The following is an 18,447-nucleotide window of genomic DNA, read 5'->3' as shown; positions in this document are numbered from 1 at the left end:
AGTTTTACTTTGTGTAATGACTCATCCATTCCCAGTCTCTATTCAAGCCTAAGTTAATTGTATCCAGTTTGCAAATTAATTCCAATTCAGCAGTCTCTCCTTGGAGTCTGTTTTTGAAGCTTTTTTGTTGAAGTATAGCCACTCTTAGGTCTGTGATCGAGTGACCAGAGAGACTGAAGTGTTCTCCAACTGGTTTTTGAATGTTATAATTCTTTACGTCTGATTTATGTCCATTCATTCTTTTACGTAGAGACTGTCCAGTTTGGCCAATGTACATGGCAGAGGGGCATTGCTGGCACATGATGGCATATCACATTGGTAGATGCACAGGTGAACGAGCCTCTGATAGTGTGGCTGATGTGATTAGGCCCTATGATGGTATCCCCTGAATAGATATGTGGACAGAGTTGGCAACGGGCTTTGTTGCAAGGATAGGTTCCTGGGTTAGTGGTTCTGTTGTGTGGTGTGTGGTTGCTGGTGAGTATTTTTTTGTGAACAGTGTTATTTTAATTCATGCATACTAACTAAATCTTTCTATTCCTAGGGCCAAACGTCCTGACCTTCACTTTTGTGTATGTACACAGAATGATTTCCACGTGCAAAAAAAAAAAAAAAAAAATCAATACCCATTTCATGCCTACCTGAAGAAGTGAAATTGGATGGACATGTAAAACTGGAGACTAGCTAGAAGCTGTCTGAAGAAGTGGCTCCTTAGTTTGTATTTCAATGCTCTGTTTATTGTGATTAATTCAATACCTTGGTACACTTCAGACAAAAGTAAAACAACAATTAATTAGTCTGATGGCCCCAAACAAAATTCTATACAAGTTTAAAAACAGAAATTCTTAATGCCTTTTTCCACAGTGCTATTTACTTGCCCTCGTATACTGAGGCTCCCCTTTGGGAGGGGAGAGAAGGACCGATGCAGATAGAAAATTGGCCAGGTTTACTGAGGGGAAAAAAAGATACAACTAAAATAACCTCACAGACTTCTGAAAAATGTTAACTATTATGATTTCTCTTGTCTTTTTTGCAAGACTTGTGACTCCCTCACCAACATAGGAAAAAGACAGAAATATCTAGCCAGCTTAGATCTGGTCTATGCTTAAAAATTTTACCAGGATCTGCTCAGCATCACGCCACCTAAGTACCTTTATGAATCTCGGCCTATATTTTTATCTGTATAACAATCATTTTTCCAGCTTTAAAACTAACAAAGTTTATCATTTGTTTTCTGTTCATTCAACTAACTTGGATCTTTTAAAATTCCACCCCCCCGATGAAATATTGTCCTAATCATTTCAGTAAGCAATTGTAATAACAGCATGATTGGTTAGAGCACATTCCTACACAGTATAATCACCTGAACTACATTGTATGTTTTAGAAAAGAGATTCCATGTTGACATATTAACTCCTCTTTAAAATCCTGAGATCTTACTATTTCCAATCTGAGGTCTTAATCCTCCATTCCTTGCCTCAGACACATTGTGTTTTACCCAAGGTGCGTACTGCAGGGTCAGACTCACAAAGTAGGCCCTAACTGGCCAACCCTTAGGGACATGCATAATGTCACTGAAATAAATAGTGATTAAAATTACGCATCAAGTGTGTACACAACCAGATCCTGCTCTTGCATTTGGAGCAGCATTACAGACAACTCCAGAGTGTAATACACTGTGTTTTATTATTGAACTCAAATGTCATTCAGACAAAAAATTGTATTACTACACTTTATCATAATTAAAGAAAGACAAACATGGTGCTGTTCCCAGACAAACAGATGGCTTGGCTTATTCTTTTCCTGCAGAATTCTTGGCGTTTTTTATCAACGTGTACATAAATGAAAAGAAAAAAAGCAGGTTGTCATATTGTCCTTTGGAGCTCTCTTTTAAAACCTCCTGGTGATAATCCACAAGAAAATAATAAATGGCTTCAATTGTAGAAAGATATGTATCTGGCTTTCCTTTCTGATGACGCCAAAAGCAAGTTTTCCTTGTTTTCAACTCAATTTGTAGTAACCCTGCCAAGAAAAAGGGGACAAATGTTAGGCAGGGTGGCTTAACAAACAGAGCTCCATACTGGGAATTGAGAGACTTGGGTTCTGTTAGCGGCTTGGCCATTGGCCTGCTGGGTGACACTGGGTAAGTCACTTTGCCTCTCTGTGCCTCAGTTTCCCCATTTCTACAATGAGGGTAATGGTGAAAAGTGCTAGATAAAAGCTAGGTATTATATAATTTTTTAATAATTTTGATGGATGATATTGGCTTGTTTTTAAGCATTCTTTCAATTTTTATCCATTTAAATTTTCACAGTTGCATAAATTCTGGGTTTTAAATATTTTTTTACATTTTTATTGATTTAAATTTTCACAATTACAGGAAACCATGTGTGGAGTCTGACAATTATTTACTCACAGCAGACATTAAGATTCAAAAAGTTAAAACTTCAACAGTTAAACACAAATCATCAACGTCACACATGAAAATATACAAAGCAAATAGCCTTAAATCAAACTTTAGGTTCTCAGGCACCATTTTTCTTACTTCACTTATTTGTAAGTTTCAGTTATTTTTAAGGATATGATTCAGTCATGGAGATCCTGGATTCCGTGACTTTCTGGAACCTCCGTGACTTCTTTTGGAGAAGGGTTGGAGCAGCTGTCAGCCCTGGGGCTGCTGGAGGAGCAGTGGACACTGGAACAGCTGATCGGCGGCCAAATCTGAGCCTGCTGGCGCAATGGCAGGGGGTGGGTCAGCCCCCTGGGGGCTGAAGCAGCAGTGGTCAGCCCAGACTACAGGAGCAGCGGCAGCACCGGGACAGTTGCAAGCCCCAGCAATGCTCTGTTTGTCCCCGCATCCTAGGGTATTTTTAGTAAAAGTCAGGGACAGATGAATTTTTGTTTATTGCCCAGGACCTGTCCCTGCCTTTTACTGAAAATATCTATGACAGAATCTTAACCTTAATCATCATCATCGATGGACATTTTTTCCTAGGTTTGTGCGGGTACTGTGAAATCAACCTTTACCAATAAAAATCGAATCCTGCCAATCTTATATGTAAGATCACAAAGATACACACAATTGTCAGCTACTGAGGGGTTTTGTTGTTGTTTTTGCTTTTTAATGTTGGCAATAATCCGCGATCCTCACTGGGGTCAAAAAAGGTCAGTTTTATAAATATTTCTACTTGAGGCCCAGACCCTACAATTTGTTCTTCATGATAGATCTTTTATCTACACAATACCATTGACTCCATGAGTCTCTATATAGGCTTAAGGCCTGCCCACATAGATCAAGTTGCAGCAATACGACCTTAAGCCCCAATCCTGCAAAGACTCAAGACCATGCATAACTTTACGATGGGGCTAAGGGCCTTAGAGTGGAAGATATAGTTCCGCAGGGAATTGATTGTGAGAAGTCTGGAATGGCTGTAACAGGTCACTTATGAAAGAAAATTGTTGAAGGCAGGGCATGCAAGGGCTTGGTGACAAATGTGAGTTTACTATCTGCTTTTTTCCTTTACTTTTTTTTATTTTATTGAAATTAATGTGTCTAGAGAACGTGAAGTAGTGCTTAATATATATTCAATGCATCATCTGTTTCTAAGCAGAACTCATTCAGTGGAGCTGAAATCAGTGGAGTTTTGCTTAAAACCTAATGGCGTGATATGGCCCATATTAAATGAATATCTTACAATGTTCGTTATATTTACAAAACTGAATAAAAGTAAATAAAATGATGCTGGATTTCAATCATGCAATGATTCAAAAGCCACCGAAGGCCCTGATGCTGCAACCTCCTCACCACTGAGCCCTAAATAACCTTATTGAAGTGCAATCCCATATTACCCTAAAAAAAAAAAAAAAAAAACCATTGAAGTCACATCAGCTACTCTGAAAATTCTTTAAAAAATGCATAATAAGGCAATGGGATCAATTAGGTTAGCAAGCACTACAGTGTGTAATAAATGTTTGCAAAATCAGGCTCTGAACTATCTTCTTAAATGTTAACATTAAGATGCAAAATCTGTATCTTGAGATAGTTTAACAATCAGTAATTACAACATGGTCTGAGAATTGCTTGGAAATTACAGAGAGAGAAATTTGGTCCAGCTCCATATGGCCCTATTTCAGGAGCCCAAGCTGGCCTGTAGCCCAGCACTTATAATTTTGTACTTTTTATATAGCTTTAAACTACATTTAACTGTTTCTGGTGCAATCACAAGGTGAGTCTAGCTATTTATTTCACAGCTAACAACATGATTCCTTGTATATTAATAGAATTTTCTTTTCAAAGTACACTGTCATAATAAGCATTAAACAGTATGTAAACTGGTAATGAAAAATGTGTCCAAACTGAGGATAATAAAAATGATACAAGGCTAATCATTTCCTTTAATTTTTACACTAAGGGCAGTTTTCATGACACTAGTTTCTCCTATATAAAGTTTCAATGACCTCTTTTAACAGAGGAATACCCAATAAACTGAAAGAATAAGGGTGAAATTCTGGCTCAACTGAAGTCAATAGCAAAACTCCCACTGACTTCAGTAGAATCAGGGTTTCACCTTACAAGTGGTGAACTAAAATTTAGGGAAGATTCCTCCAATACAAAGTTCCCATCGCTTAACGTTTGGGGGCAGGGAAAGGGAAGTAAGATGTTAAACAACAGTCAGATCACTGATTCCAATGAGAATATAGGCACAGGATCAATTAATTTCAGCAGAGTATTTAAGAGTTTCAGAACAAAAGATTTAGAAGAGGTTAAGTGTTACTGTTTACTGAGCATATTTTCATCATCTCTGTACTGTATCTATACAGCCAAAGGCAATATTTTATTACAAACACTAGTTGTTCTTATGAGAGTAACTCAGACTATCCAGGAAGTCAACATTTTGACTTGTTTTCATGTTTCATATCCACATATTTTGAGCTCAAATAATAAGTGTTTGTGCCAATCTGGGATTTAGGCAGGATGGAAGTATAGACATTTAGAAAAACACACATATGGAGAACAAACAAATTTTGTCCATACAAAAGTTATTTCTCTCACATGCACTTCATTTGGCTGACGGTCATCTTTCAGAGTTTAGTTCTTATGCTCCCATTCTTTTTCTATGTGCTTTTATCACCACCACAAGCAACCATACTTCTTCACAATTACATCAAGACCTGTGATGATAGATACGAAAACCTGCAAGCTCCCATTCTAATCTACTTTAATAACTGTATTGGGAATGAAGGCACATTTAAGCTTGAAAGAGGCCTGCTGTGAATTTTAAGCGTCTGTTCCAGGAGTCGGCAACCTTTGGTTCGCCATTCCCGGCCAATGGGAGTTGAAGGGGAGTGACGTGCCTGCAGTCAGTCAATGTAAACAAAGTGTCTTGCGGCCTGCCAACGGATTACCCTGATGGGCGCATGCCGAAGGTTGCTGACCCCTGGTCTGTTCTAACCACATTTAACAGAATAAGCAAAAGTAGAACTGCGCATGTGTAAGAAATTGCAAAGTAATTATGTTTTTGACCAAAAAACACCCTCTAAAAAACTAGAAAATACAGTTTTAAAGTAACACAAGTTGTAGTGTTGGGGAGGAGAGTTAACATGAAAATGAGAGACTAATATATAATTAGTATGAGAAAAGATAAATTATAAATAAGTTTGTGCAACAAAAGGGAGGTGCTGGACATGACTGATGAAATCACGCTGCTGAGCTTCTCAGTTACAAGTAACCGATCACCATCTGCTGAGTGTTGCATCTTGATAAAGATTTGTGAGACTGCTGGGTATGTGAATCTCAATCCAACACACTGTAGTTTTATTCAACAACTAAAGCTTTACTCCCTGATTCTGTGAAGCACTTGAACATGCTTCACTAAGCACATGCTAAAGGGTTCTTCTGAATCCCCATGTTGGATATTATTGTGCAGGGGATTCAGAGCTCCCCTAGTTTCAGCTCACTGGAATTTCCTCACAGTTCTTGAATTGGTTGCTATTGTTTGTCCCTTATGTGGAAGTGAAAAGGGGTTCAGCCCCCTTCTCTAAATCTGCAGATTCTCAACATCTCTGTGGATCTTGGGGAATTTAGCCCAAGAAAAGGGAAGCTACATATTGGTCCCTTGCCTCTGTGTTGCTAGGGATCTCTTACCAACTGTTGTCCCTTGAATCACCCTTGGTGTCCAAATCATAAAGAAAAAGGATTTGTACATTACTTATAGGCGGAGTCTACAGGAGTTTATGAAGTTGTTCCCCCATCTCCTGGGTTTTTTTGGGTGAGGAAGAGGGCAGGAAATCTTTGCAGGCCTGCACCTTCCTCACAAAATGCCTGCAGAGCAGTGGAGACCTGCAGCCCATCAGGGTAATCCACTAGTAGGCCACGTGACAGTGTTTACATTGACTGTCCAGGCACCTGCAGCTCCCAGTGGCCACAGTTTGCCGTTCCCGGCCAATGGGAGCTGTGGGAAGTGGCGGCCAGCACGTCCCTGCAGCATGCGCAGCTCCCATTGGCTGGGAACGGTGAACTGTGGCCACTGGGAACTGGAGGTGGCCGTACCTGCGGACAGTCACTGTAAACTCTGTCACACAGCCTGCCAGCGGATTACCCTGATGGGCCGTGTGTGGGCTGCAGGTTGCCCACCACTACTCCAGAGGATGGGATAAAGGGACAACATGCCACAGAGATAGTTCCTGTCACATTCCACTAGCCTCCATGTACAGTTACAGGCTATCATTTACTTGCAGAAGTAGAAGGGTGCATAGGTGCTTTAAAAACTGAAGCAGACGCACGGCATATATTTGCACAAAAGATGTAAACTAATAAAAGATTTGACTAAGCCTACAGAAAAACTACCTAATCTTCTACTTTAACAGCCATACATATGCTGCCTATATGCTGCATTACCTCTGGGAAAGTAATCATTAATACTGAATGTAACAGTTTACTTTTTAGATCCATTGATTGCTAATGAAGTAATCTATCAATCCTAACCGAGCATTAGCAACTTTCAAATATTTCCTGTCTGTAATACAATTGGGTTTGGTTTGGTTTTCTAAAGATATATTATACCACTTTCCTAATAAGATTTAGAAATACTTAATTATGTCCAAGTCTCCAAGGTTGTCTATTTCCAAGCCTAATTGATGTCCCCTATTGCTTTCACTTGTAAGTGCAATTAGCTAGATTTACTGAAATATATAAACGCAGGCTTACAAAACACAGACTTTATTTACATTTTCTTGGCACACTTCATTAATGGTTCTCTCCAGTATTTCTTTTAAGTTTATCTATTTGAACAAATACTGTAGTAACTTTTTTGGCAACAGAAGAATGATAGTGATTGTGTAACTCTGATGGGTGCAGCTGAGGTGCATACAGACCGATGTGAATGCCATCAATTTTCCTGTGAGAAAAATAATTCAACCAACCCACAAAAGAATTTCTAACAAGTCCATAGTGTAGAAGGTGGGAGTGAAATTCATGTCTTTAAGGCAGTACACAGTCCTAGTCCTATTTGGGATGTAATGGGGGGGGGAATTGAGGGAGACATGAGTGGCATGGACACAAAAGGAGTCTCTGCACCCTCTACTAATAAAGGCATTTGGTTCCATGCTAGCTCTGCATAAAGTACAATTCAGGTTTTGGTCCTTTTAGTCATCTCTATGTAGCTACTAGATGAACTGGTAAGATGACATGGACTCACATGGCAACAATATGGGGATGATACACAGCTCTACTTGTCCCTCACCATGTACAACTGTACCACCACCACAACCAAGATGGAAGAAGAGTTAGTTGAAACTGAACCTGAACAAGATGGAGGTTATCAAATCTATCTGCCATTCTCTACATTAGCTTCCCACAGAATGTCAATTCAAATTCATGGTCTCCACCCTTAATTTCAAGGTGCTGTTCCAGAGTGAAAACTGTGGTCAAACATTCATCAGACACCATGGAATTTTCTATCACAATAGCAAAGCTCATCTGTGTAGGAGATAAAGCTTTGTCAAGAACCACCCCAGACTATGGAAGGAACTTCCACAGGAACTAAGGACCAGAACAAAATCTCACCACCTTCTGCTTCAAGTGCAAGGTGCACTTCTTTGACTTACTTTCTCTAATATAAACACATAGTATGTATATATTAAAAAAACAAAACACTAACCTACTCATACTCATAGGGAGAGGAGAAGAGAGAATGAACCACACGTAACACATATTAGTCACATCACTTAATGGACTACTGGAAGGCACTCAGATACGTTGGTGACAAGGACTGTGTAAGATTCTGACTAGACTAGAATTAGAAGGGTGGTGTGGAGTAGAGAATTTGGGATTATATAACCTGGGGAAGGGTCCACTGGGTCAACTCTTAAGTAGACCCTACATTATTATTCTTACCCTACAAAAATCCCTATATTATTTGTATTACTATAGCGCCTAGGAGCTCTAGTCATGGACCAGGAGCCCATTATGGTGGTCACTGTACAAACAGAACAAGATTTTCTCTGCCCTAAGGGGCTTACAGTGTAAGTATAACACAAGACAACGGACACAGACAGATGGGGGAGTTCAAGTAAACAACGACAAGAGTATTGGTCAGCAAGCTAGGCAGTGATCTCTGCCCACCAGCAGCCTAACCGTTTTTGAGCTGTTTGTCGGCATCACAGAAAAGGAGTTTTGAAGATGGAAACTAGGTAAGTAGGTGGACATTTACAAGGAGCTTCTCCCAACCATGTGGGGTAGCATGGGAGAAAGTACAAAAGCGTTTATTTGAAAATGTAACAATTGGGTGATGGAGGCTGGCATCATGGGCTGACTGAAGGCAAGCATCGACAGCTCACTGGCAAATCAGAGGTGATAGGTAGGTGGGGATTTACTGTAAAGTGCCTGGAAGGTAAATACAAGCATCTTATGTTTGATGCAATAAAGAATGGGGAGTCAGTGGAGGGATTCAAAGAGAGGGGTGATTTGGTCAAAGTGATGGGCTAGGAAAGTGATCATTGCAGCAGCATTCCGAACGGATGTAAGTGTGGTAAGATTGCATTTGTCCAGGCCAGAGAAAAGAATGATACAGTAATCAAGATGACGAGAGCTTGGAGAAGAATTTTAGCTGTGTGGATGGATAAGAATGTCATATCTTAGAGATATTATGCCAAAAGATTCTGCGAGATGTAGGTTTAGCCTGGATTTGAGGACCTAGAACAAGGTGTAAGTCAAAGATGTGCATGCAGGTTATAGGCATGAGCAACAGATGGACTGGTGGTGACCACAACGATTAGAAGATTAGAAGGCAGAAGATACCATTTTGTCCCATAGGCTGAAATAGGTACAAGGAAGAGCTATGGTGCAGTCCGATGACTTGGCCCTGCGGGGGGAGGGGGGAGATTTTCTCTCCTTAGTCACGAACAAGACACCCATATAAATCCCAAGTTTCTTAGCTGCATGTTGGTTTCCTGAATTTCATCCTTTGTGAACAGGATTATTAAGTGCCTTAAATCAGTTCACATTTACACCATGCGATAAAGCAATACATCACTGTAATGTATATCAATTTATTTGATGATAGAATTTTTATGTTAAATATATTTAGTAATAGGATTTTTATTGGCTAATAAATTATGCTCATATGTAGTATTTTTAATGAGCTAACTGGGCAGCAAAGCATCATTCATCTTTCATGCAGGAAACCTGTGATGCCCACTCCATACGCTGGTAGAAATTAAGTTGAGAAATACATACTTGCTAATACACCTGCCAGCTAATACACAGAATAGAAATGAAGGAAATGTGTCTTCCAACCTAAGGGCTTGCTCTTGCTCTCATGAAGTCAATTTTCAAACTGCCATTGAGTTCAATGGGAGCAGGATTGAGCCCTACGTAGCACAAGTATAAAATTGCCAAATTGCTGTTACACATTTTAATTCTCTGTGGAATGCTTAAATATGTCATCTTTCTAATCAATATAACACAATGAAGGCTGTGCAGAACTACAAGTACATTGTGCTATTTCATAATAAAAGCAGCAATACTCGTATTTTTTTCCACTGATGGCATTACTGATACTATCAGGAAGAACTAGGTTCTCTGTAACACAACATGTTCAGATATTTGACAAAAGGGGGGGGGGGGGAATAGGGAGAGGGGACACCAAACAAACAAACAAACAAAAAACCAGCCACACCTTTAGATTTCTCCATTTTAAGTCATATAATTGAACCCTTGATGTGAAGTATGTTCAGATCTACTTTCATGTATGTATGTATTTCGACCCTGCTCATCACTGTGGTATCCAATCAGGTCTCTTGCATTTAAGAAAGAAATACGTATATTTCATTTAGCCACTTTACTATAGCTGTAACATCCCCTTTTATTTATTTACTTATTTACCTTGGAGTCGCTCATCAGTGATTATTTTATTGGTTTGATTCCAAGTACTGTCAATAAATATTACTTTCTTCAGTACAGTGTCTTCACTCCTGCTGTTTGATTTGTATTCACTTAGGTTTCTATCTTCTTTTGTTTCTATTTTTGCTTTCTTGAGAAATGGCTCTGCTGAAGAATCATCATCATTGCCACAACTAACATTTTTCTGAACATTTTTTTGCAGATGGGGAATAATATCTTTTACCGAAGTTGAGTTAGGACCAGGAAAGATAAGTGCAATCTAAAATGAAAACAAATAGAGAGATCCGAGTGCCATTTTGATAGAAAATTATGTTAAAAGTTCTTGAAACTTTACAAGAAACTTTCTATTAAAACTTTCTTTTCTATACAGCAATCCACACACACAAATAAAACCATTTAAATCCATACAAGATGAAAGTGAACTTCTCTTTGAAAATGTATTTCAAATGCCCCAAAGGGTAAGAAGAGAGACAGGGTAAAAGAAAAACCTAATTAAGGTAAGGGATTTGTTTAAATTAATTATTTGCAAGGGTTTCATTAAATATGTAAAGGCTTGGCAGAATTAGCTTTTTAACAGTAAATGTCAGTAAATATCAATTTCACCATACATATCCAAACAGACTAAAAAATGTTTCTACCACCAATAACTGAAAATTTACAGATAGGCAAAGATAGAAAAACGTTGTTTGAGAACTTACTACAGGCTGTCATTAAATAATTATTGTTTGATGTACCCATAGTTTCCTGCAACTGAAAATGTTAAAAAACAAACAAACCAACAAAAAAAAAGATAAAAATGGACAAAATTGCTTAAACCCAAAATTTCATGCAACTGTGAAAACTTAAATCAATAAAAATAAAATGTTTAAAGATATCCAACTATATATATATATATATATATATATAAAAATCAAAAATCTGCCAAGCCTACATGTGTATTACTTCCATACATGTTAAACAAAGTTATCCTACCAAGCCAATATTTTCTGTGCAAGGTACTATGCGGATGTTTACACTAATCTATTTCTCTATGCCAGGGTGCAATCTTATATTGTGAAGATGGCCAAATTCCACTTTTAATTATGGTCTATGGGCCAGAGTATAAATGTAGGACTACTTGTTAGCTTAAATTAATTCATAAATTTTAAGGCCAGAAGTGACGATTAGATCATCTAATCCGATCTCTAATCACAGCAGAACTCCCACAGGTGTCAATGGTATGTCACACAAAACAACAGTATAATATGGCCTATATGCAATAATTAAACCTCCTTATTACATTCAGCATCTTAATGGGAAATTATGACCCCCTTTAGGATCAGCAGTATTTTCTTTTTTTCCCCCCAGTCTTCCCTATCCTCCTTCCTCTGTTTCTCTCCCTCTTCCCTGTTCTTTGCTTGACATTTCCATCCCTGCAGCAAATATCAATTCCCACACCCATGAATCATTCACTCTCTTTCCTTCCCCATTTGTTAATGCTGACATTACATATTTGTTAGGTTTCAGAATTCTCACTGCAGTGAAATTGAGGACTGGGTGCTCATTCTTCATAGTCATTATTTCAAGCTCTGTTCTGACTCAAGATGACAACATGTATCAATTACATTTGGTAGGTTTCCCCTGCACCAGGAAATACTAGAAACTTACTTTTTACAAAATAAAAGCTTAGATTCTGCAGAAGTTGAATATGCCAAGCAGGCCTCATAACTCCATCAAGCAGGGCAATGCGGCCAGTGGGCTTGGTGTTTGACACTTCTGCTCTATGTAGTAAGTAAAATACTCGCTACAAAGCACAATGAACCAAATCCTCTCTCTTCTCTGTGGGTGCAGAGGATCGTGGACACAACAGAATCAGTGCATTTAGGCTGCACATGGAGGCAAATTTCCATGAGCCCGGCAGAATGTCCATATCCCTATGCACTGCAGAGACGTGCTCTGGGTGGGGTGGAATGGATTCATGGAGGAATAGTGGCAGAGTAGTTGGATCTGCACTCCCCTGCAAAGGGGAAATGCAATATCAGCAGGAGTTGGGAGACGAAAGGCACATGAACACTTCCCCAGCACACAGCCCTGTTACAGAATTTCTTACTTCATGTCTTTTTTCTTCATATTCCGGAATGCAAGGATATGTATAAATGGTAACATCTTCAGGTGCTAGGAGTTTAGCATGTACAGCAGTGCTTTTGCCATCAGTTTCATTTGGGTGTTTAATTATGTCAATCTTCAAAGGAAGCTACAACAAAAATGGCAGACATATAAACAAATTTGGACATATGTCTAGGAAATCCCCAGACAGAAACTTTAAAATATATAGTAAATTCATATAGTTTCCTAAAAATGTTTTTGATTTAGATCTATAAGAATATGGAAGTTCCTAATTTCAACCGAAGTTCCTTAAAAACTATACTGTTTCATACTAAATAGGGGGGGAAAATCAGATCAAAATACACAGGAAATAGCATTCACTGTTTTTAATAATAAGCAATTTAGCTATTATATGTGCACACTTGACACTCTAATATTGCTAACGAAGGCTCTATTGATACTTTTGTTATCAATTTTAATTTTCAGTTATTAATAACAGACAAAAGAAGTTATGCATTTAAATTTAGCAGCCTTATGCTCCCAATCCTGAACATCTATTTGTATTAGGTATTCAACCCATTGAAATTAATACAAAACTCTTTGATTTCAAGATGAACAGAGTCAAGCACAATGGTTAAAATTTTAAAAAGCACCAAACTGACTTATGAGCCAAAGTCCAATTTTCAATAGGCCCTTGGCATTTAAGTGTGAAGTGACTTTTGTAAATGGGACCTTGACACTTCTGAAAGCTTTATTCCCTATCTCAGCTGAAAAACAATATATTTTAAGAAAATAGTTAAGTGACTTAGTTATACAACTATGAGCAGTTCTTTATTTTTTTTTTTTTAAGTTCACATTTTGAGTCATATTCAGCTTTGGTTTAAATGGGTACACTTCCCTAGCATTTGTTTATACAATCCCCCCAGTATAGACTCAGCTTCCTATGCCAGAAGTGGCCATTGTGATCGTGTAGTCCAGGAGTGGCCAACCTAAGCCTGAGAAGGAACCAGAATTTACCAATGTATATTACCAAAGAGCCACAGTAATACATCAGCAGCCTCCCTTTCCCTCCCTGCACCTCGCGATCAGCTGTTTCGTGGTGTGCAGGAGGCTCTGGGGGGGGAGGGAGAGGAGGAGCGAGGGCACGGCAGGCTCGGGAGGGGGCGGGAAGGGGTGGCAGGCTCAGGGGTTGAGCAGTGAACACCCCCCAGCACAGTGGAAAGTTGATACAAGTAGCTCCAGCCCTGGAGTCGGTGCCTATACAAGGAGCTGCCTCTGAAGAGCCGCATGTGGTTCTGAAGCCAGAGGTTGGCCACCCCGGTCTAGTCTGACCTCCTGTATAACACAAGCCATAGAACTTCCCCCAAAATAATTCCTAGAGTGTATTTTTTAGCAAACGATCTTATCTTGATTTCAAAACGCCTATGCCACTGGTGCTTACAATTTGGAGAACTCTGGTGAGAATGGTTTAAGAAAGAGTTTAAAGAGTTAGTCCTAATCCCTCAATTTCATAACTTTACACATGAGGAGTCCCATTGACTTCAGTGGGACTCCTCGTATATGCAAAGTTGAGCATGTGCATAAGTTTTTGCAGAACTGAAACCTTAACTATCAATTTTCTAACATCTGGTTCCTTAAACCAGACTGCTAACCCTACTTTATCATAATTTATTCATCTATCATGACCACTGTGTTAAAGAGGACCTAGAAAAAGAGAACATTGGCAATGTATTCACACAGAACCCCCCCCCCCACTAACAAATAATAGGGACAATAAATATGTTATGTTTCACTAACCTTCACAATTGGAATTTCTTTGCTAGGTACAGTTTCAACTGGAACATAACATGAATAACAATAAAACATCCTTGAACTACCACATCTTGGGCATTTTGATCTCCCACTCTTTTGGGCCTTTTCAAGAACTTCCCAGGATGCTAACTGTAAATTTTGAAGTGGATTATCTTGAAGTGATGAAGTAGTCTGTTGTTGTGAATTTTTCAAACATTCAACATTTCTTTTTAATTTTTGATGGCTTTCTTGGTTCAAAAATGTAGATGAATTTGAAGACATCTTTACTTTAAACAGACCATATGCTGTATCTGCTAAAGAAAAATACATTGTATCCGATGTACTATAAATAGACTAATTTCTAAAAAAGTAATCATCATATGGTCATCCTATTAAACTAACACATGTTATTACTTATCACAGCAGAAATTGACTAGATCAGATCAAATTAATCCTGAAGAGATTATATTAACAAAAAAAAAACACCCCCTGAGGTTCCTATCAGGAGCCAGACTCCTCTGTGCTAGGTGCTATATAAACATAGATTAAAAGATGGTCCTTGATTTAAAGAACTCAAGGACTCGGGCCTTGACCATGCAGACATGCACATGCATAGTTTTACTCAGATGAGCTGTCTCACTCACTTTACTCATGTGAGTAAAGTTACAAACATGCATATTTGTAAATTCAAGCTGTAAACTTTCCGATTTTGCAAACGCTTTGGCCCCAATCCTGCTAATGGACTTCAGTACGTGCTTAACTTTACTTACATGAGTAGACCCATTACTTTCCAGTAGGAGTAGGAGTAAGCGTTTGCAAATATAAGTATACAGGTTTAGGTCCCAACCCTGCAACTTGTTTGCAGTTTTGCCTCCACAAAGCCCCACTGATATGCATAGGATTCTGAGAGGGCAGTGATTTTCCAGCATGCAATAAGGTGCAGGTTCGGAGCCATTGACAAAAATAATACGGAGTCCTTGTGGCACCTTAGAGACTAACAAATTTATTTAGGCATAAGCTTGCATGGGTTAGAACCCACTTCATTGGATACATGGAGTGAAAATATAGGAGCAGGTATAAATACATGAAAGGATGAGGGGTTGCTTTATCAAGTGTGAGGTCAGTCTAACAAGTTAAATCAATTAATAGCGGGATACCAAGGGAGGAAAAATAACTTTTGAAGTGGTAAGAGAGTGGCCAATGTTAGGCCAAAATTTTCAAAATTGAGTGCCTAAAGTTGAGCTCCTAAATTGAAAATCAGCCACTCGTTTACTTTAAATAACTTTAGTCATAGAAAGTCTCAACATTTTCACATTAGCTTCTGTAGATATGTTGGGGTTTTTTTTTGTTAGCTTAAAAAAAGATGCATTTGTCTCTACAGCAGTGAAAGATATTAATTAAAGCATTTTTGATTAAACTTAACAGTTCTGTTTTAAGTAGAGGGACAAAATATTAATGCAAGAACTGTAGACTGTTCATTCTAGATGAAACAACAACATAGAATACTGGGGCCCCTTACATCACATAAAAGGGCTGGCACAAAGGGGCCCTAAAAGCCCTGTATTCAACTGGGAGAATTCCCCCAGGGCAGGCACAATCTAATACTACACCTGAGAACCCAGTGTAGGTGACAAGCCAGGAGTTGCACCACAGTGATGTGATAGACAGACTTCCAGAACTACTTAAGTTACCCCAGGGACTTCTCCAGCTCCCTGGAACAGCCCAAGAACAAGAGGCTGCAGAGTTCACTTATAGTCACCTAGTCTCTTCTCCCAACCCCCACTGTGCTTTCCCTGCTGCATCTCCTAGTTTCTTATGTTATGGGTTATACTTATGATGTGATGCAACACAACAGATTTAAAAAAAAAAATGCAAGACAACATTTTGCAGAATGAACGATCTAAACAAAACTGTGTGACACTTCTCTCCAATGTAAATTTAGAATACATCCCAGGGAAAGAGTCACCATTTTCTGCTAAAATGAAACACTTATCAGGTCATGAAAAAAATATATTTCCAAATTCTGATGCTTAAAGGAAATTAACACTCCTCCACCTCCCACCCCCCTTTTTACAGTCCAGGTTTGCTCTGAACTGAATCTTGAAAAGAATCAAGAGACAGAGGAGGGAGGGAGAGAGAAAGGGGGAGAGGGGATGAAATTGCCCTGGTGACAGTTGTCAAGCCTGGACTAATGCCTCTAACCATGCAGATTCTTCAAGGAGAAAAAAAGAGGCCAGAAGGCCCTTTGATTTGATATGCATTCCCAGCCTGCAAACTGATTCTCTTCAATATAATGCCTTATGGCAGTGTGGTGTTCAATTATGAAGCCCCAAAGCATTTTCATCATTGACGCTGACAGGAGAAATGCTGCTGTTAGTGGAAAAGGAAAACCTATGTGGTCTCAAAATAATAGCAACACAAAAACTTAACTGAAAAACATACATGTAATATATTTTTGCAAGCACAACAGCAATACAGTTTTCACATCCTGCAAGACTGAGAGCTTGATTCAGACAACAAATCAGTCATAACGAATAATGATTCGATCTGCAGAGTAGCCTCCTCTCACAGCAGAGAAGTCTTGCTTATGTGGAGACAGACTACCTCATCTAGATGAATTTTAAGGCATTTTAATACCTCTCACAAAGGAGAATTGCTCTGTAGGTTTCGGTGAAATACTGAAAACCATACTGGTCATTTTCAAAGTCACCCTCAATGAAGCTGTTCCAAAATGACAGCCCTGCTCACTAATTTCTGCCCTGGGGCCTGGGAATAATGCACTGTTAGGACTCAATCCTGCAAAGTGGTGAGGCCCTCCTCAAAAATGCTGTGAATTCCCTCATCTTCCATTGAAGCCAAATGTACATGAACAGGTCCTTTAGAAGCAACAAACAACAAGGATCAGAGCACCATAAAAAGGCAATAGGAAACACAAATGAAATGTTAAAAAAGATTGAGGCCTTTGCTGTTTAGATTTAAACAGAAGGGTATGTAAATCAGGGGTACTGGAAAATAATAAAAATTCTCTTGCCAAACATTATTACAGGTTTCAGAGTAGCAGCCGTGTTACTCTGTATCCGCAAAAAGAACAGGGGTACTTGTGGCACCTTAGAGACTAACACATTTATTTGAGCATAAGATTTTGTGAGCGGAGCTGTAGCTCACGAAAGCTTATGCTCAAATAAATTTGTTAGTCAGTCTCTAAGGTGTCACAAGTCCTCCTTTTCTTTTTGCAAACATTAGACGCCACAAACACATACCCTTTCTATTCACCATCTTCTCCTACCACCATTTTTAACAGGATAAGAGAGCTATTGCAAACACTATTTTGGGAGGCCAGTCTGCTCCTTCATAGAAGTGGGACTGGCCTGAGAATCTTAGGAGCTTGCCTTCATGAACATCAGCAGAGATTCCCTTGCTCCCAGGCCTGGACATGATGGTCCGAAAGGCGCCACTGCAGACACTGAAATGAGAGGGCAATGCACCGTACACCTGTATGGGCTGCTCTGTACCACAAGGGGCCCATCCAGCCATTGAAACAAGCACCTCCTGCTTGCCCATGCTACTCTGAGGCTCCTTGTGAACAAAATCCAGCAGCCGTCTCGTACCCATAAAAGCCTCCTCTATACGCATCTAAACGGAGCAAACTCCCTCTCTTCCCTACTCCCTTACAGTCCTCCCCAGGGTCATCAAAACAGAGTGACACCCCCCTTCGCAATGGGGTAACTGCCCACACCGGGGACCGGAAAACATCAAAATGGGGCATCATCTACCCACAGGGCCCTCCCCGCAAATCTCAGTGAGGGCCCTCCGTATGCCCCGGACAAACAGCAGCCGGCCCCCTTAACCCCTGCTCGAGCGGCGGGGCCCGAGAATCAGGCACCCCGGGCCAGGCGGCGCTGCAGGTGCCCAGGCCCGGCCTCCACGGAAGGTAGACGTTTACCTGGAGGAATCCAGGCAGGCTGGCTTGACCCACCCCCCCCGCCTGTCTGGATAATCACAAGAAACCCCGCCTCAGCCACTCGCTCAGTTCCAGCCCTAAAGAAACGCCGGCTGCTCCGAGGCCTGCGGCGCTTCCAGCTCTGGACCCGGGTCCGAACTCCGAACCGGAACCAAAGGGCCCGGCCTCGGCCTGCCGGCGTGCGGGACACCGGAAGAACCCACCCGAG

At 39.9% G+C, this 18,447-nt stretch overlaps 1 protein-coding gene across 5 annotated transcripts; it reads right to left on the bottom strand.

Annotated features, from left to right (window-relative positions):
- Window positions 1-1,273: 1,273 nt before the first annotated feature.
- Window positions 1,274-18,436, bottom strand: DTWD1 (DTW domain containing 1). 5 transcript variants are annotated; one of them, XM_038420332.2, is made up of 6 exons: window positions 18,222-18,436; window positions 17,668-17,741; window positions 14,285-14,589; window positions 12,492-12,635; window positions 10,385-10,661; window positions 1,274-2,022 (listed from the first exon to the last, which is right to left on the bottom strand). In XM_038420332.2, the coding sequence occupies exons 2-6, from the start codon at window positions 17,711-17,713 to the stop codon at window positions 1,793-1,795; spliced, it is 1,002 nt and encodes a 333-aa protein (XP_038276260.1). In that variant the 5' UTR covers window positions 17,714-17,741; window positions 18,222-18,436; the 3' UTR covers window positions 1,274-1,792. The 5 variants fall into 5 exon arrangements, with proteins under 5 accessions (XP_038276260.1, XP_038276264.1, XP_038276263.1 ...); XM_038420336.2 differs by lacking the exon at window positions 17,668-17,741 and having other exon boundaries at window positions 14,285-14,592; window positions 18,222-18,435; XM_038420335.2 differs by lacking the exon at window positions 17,668-17,741 and having other exon boundaries at window positions 18,222-18,435.
- Window positions 18,437-18,447: the final 11 nt, after the last annotated feature.

This window comes from Dermochelys coriacea, chromosome 10 (assembly GCF_009764565.3).
Source record: "Dermochelys coriacea isolate rDerCor1 chromosome 10, rDerCor1.pri.v4, whole genome shotgun sequence".
In the NCBI taxonomy this organism is placed as follows: Eukaryota; Metazoa; Chordata; order Testudines; family Dermochelyidae; genus Dermochelys; species Dermochelys coriacea.
Note: the sequence above shows the minus strand (reverse complement) of the source record. Positions and strands in the feature narration are given on the sequence as shown.

What these genes read in the sequence shown, in the direction of transcription:
- DTWD1 (XM_038420330.2), bottom strand. Translation starts at nt 16,976, where the DNA reads ATGACCAGTATGGTTTTCAGTATTTCACCGAAACCTACAGAGCAATTC. An exon ending in ATGAAGAAAAAAGACATGAA is followed by an intron (nt 10,662 to 12,491) that starts GTAAGAAATTCT and finishes TTTTCATTTTAG; the next exon opens with ATTGCACTTATCTTTCCTGG. An exon ending in CACTGATGAGCGACTCCAAG is followed by an intron (nt 2,023 to 10,384) that starts GTAAATAAGTAA and finishes TTTTCTTGGCAG; the next exon opens with GGTTACTACAAATTGAGTTG.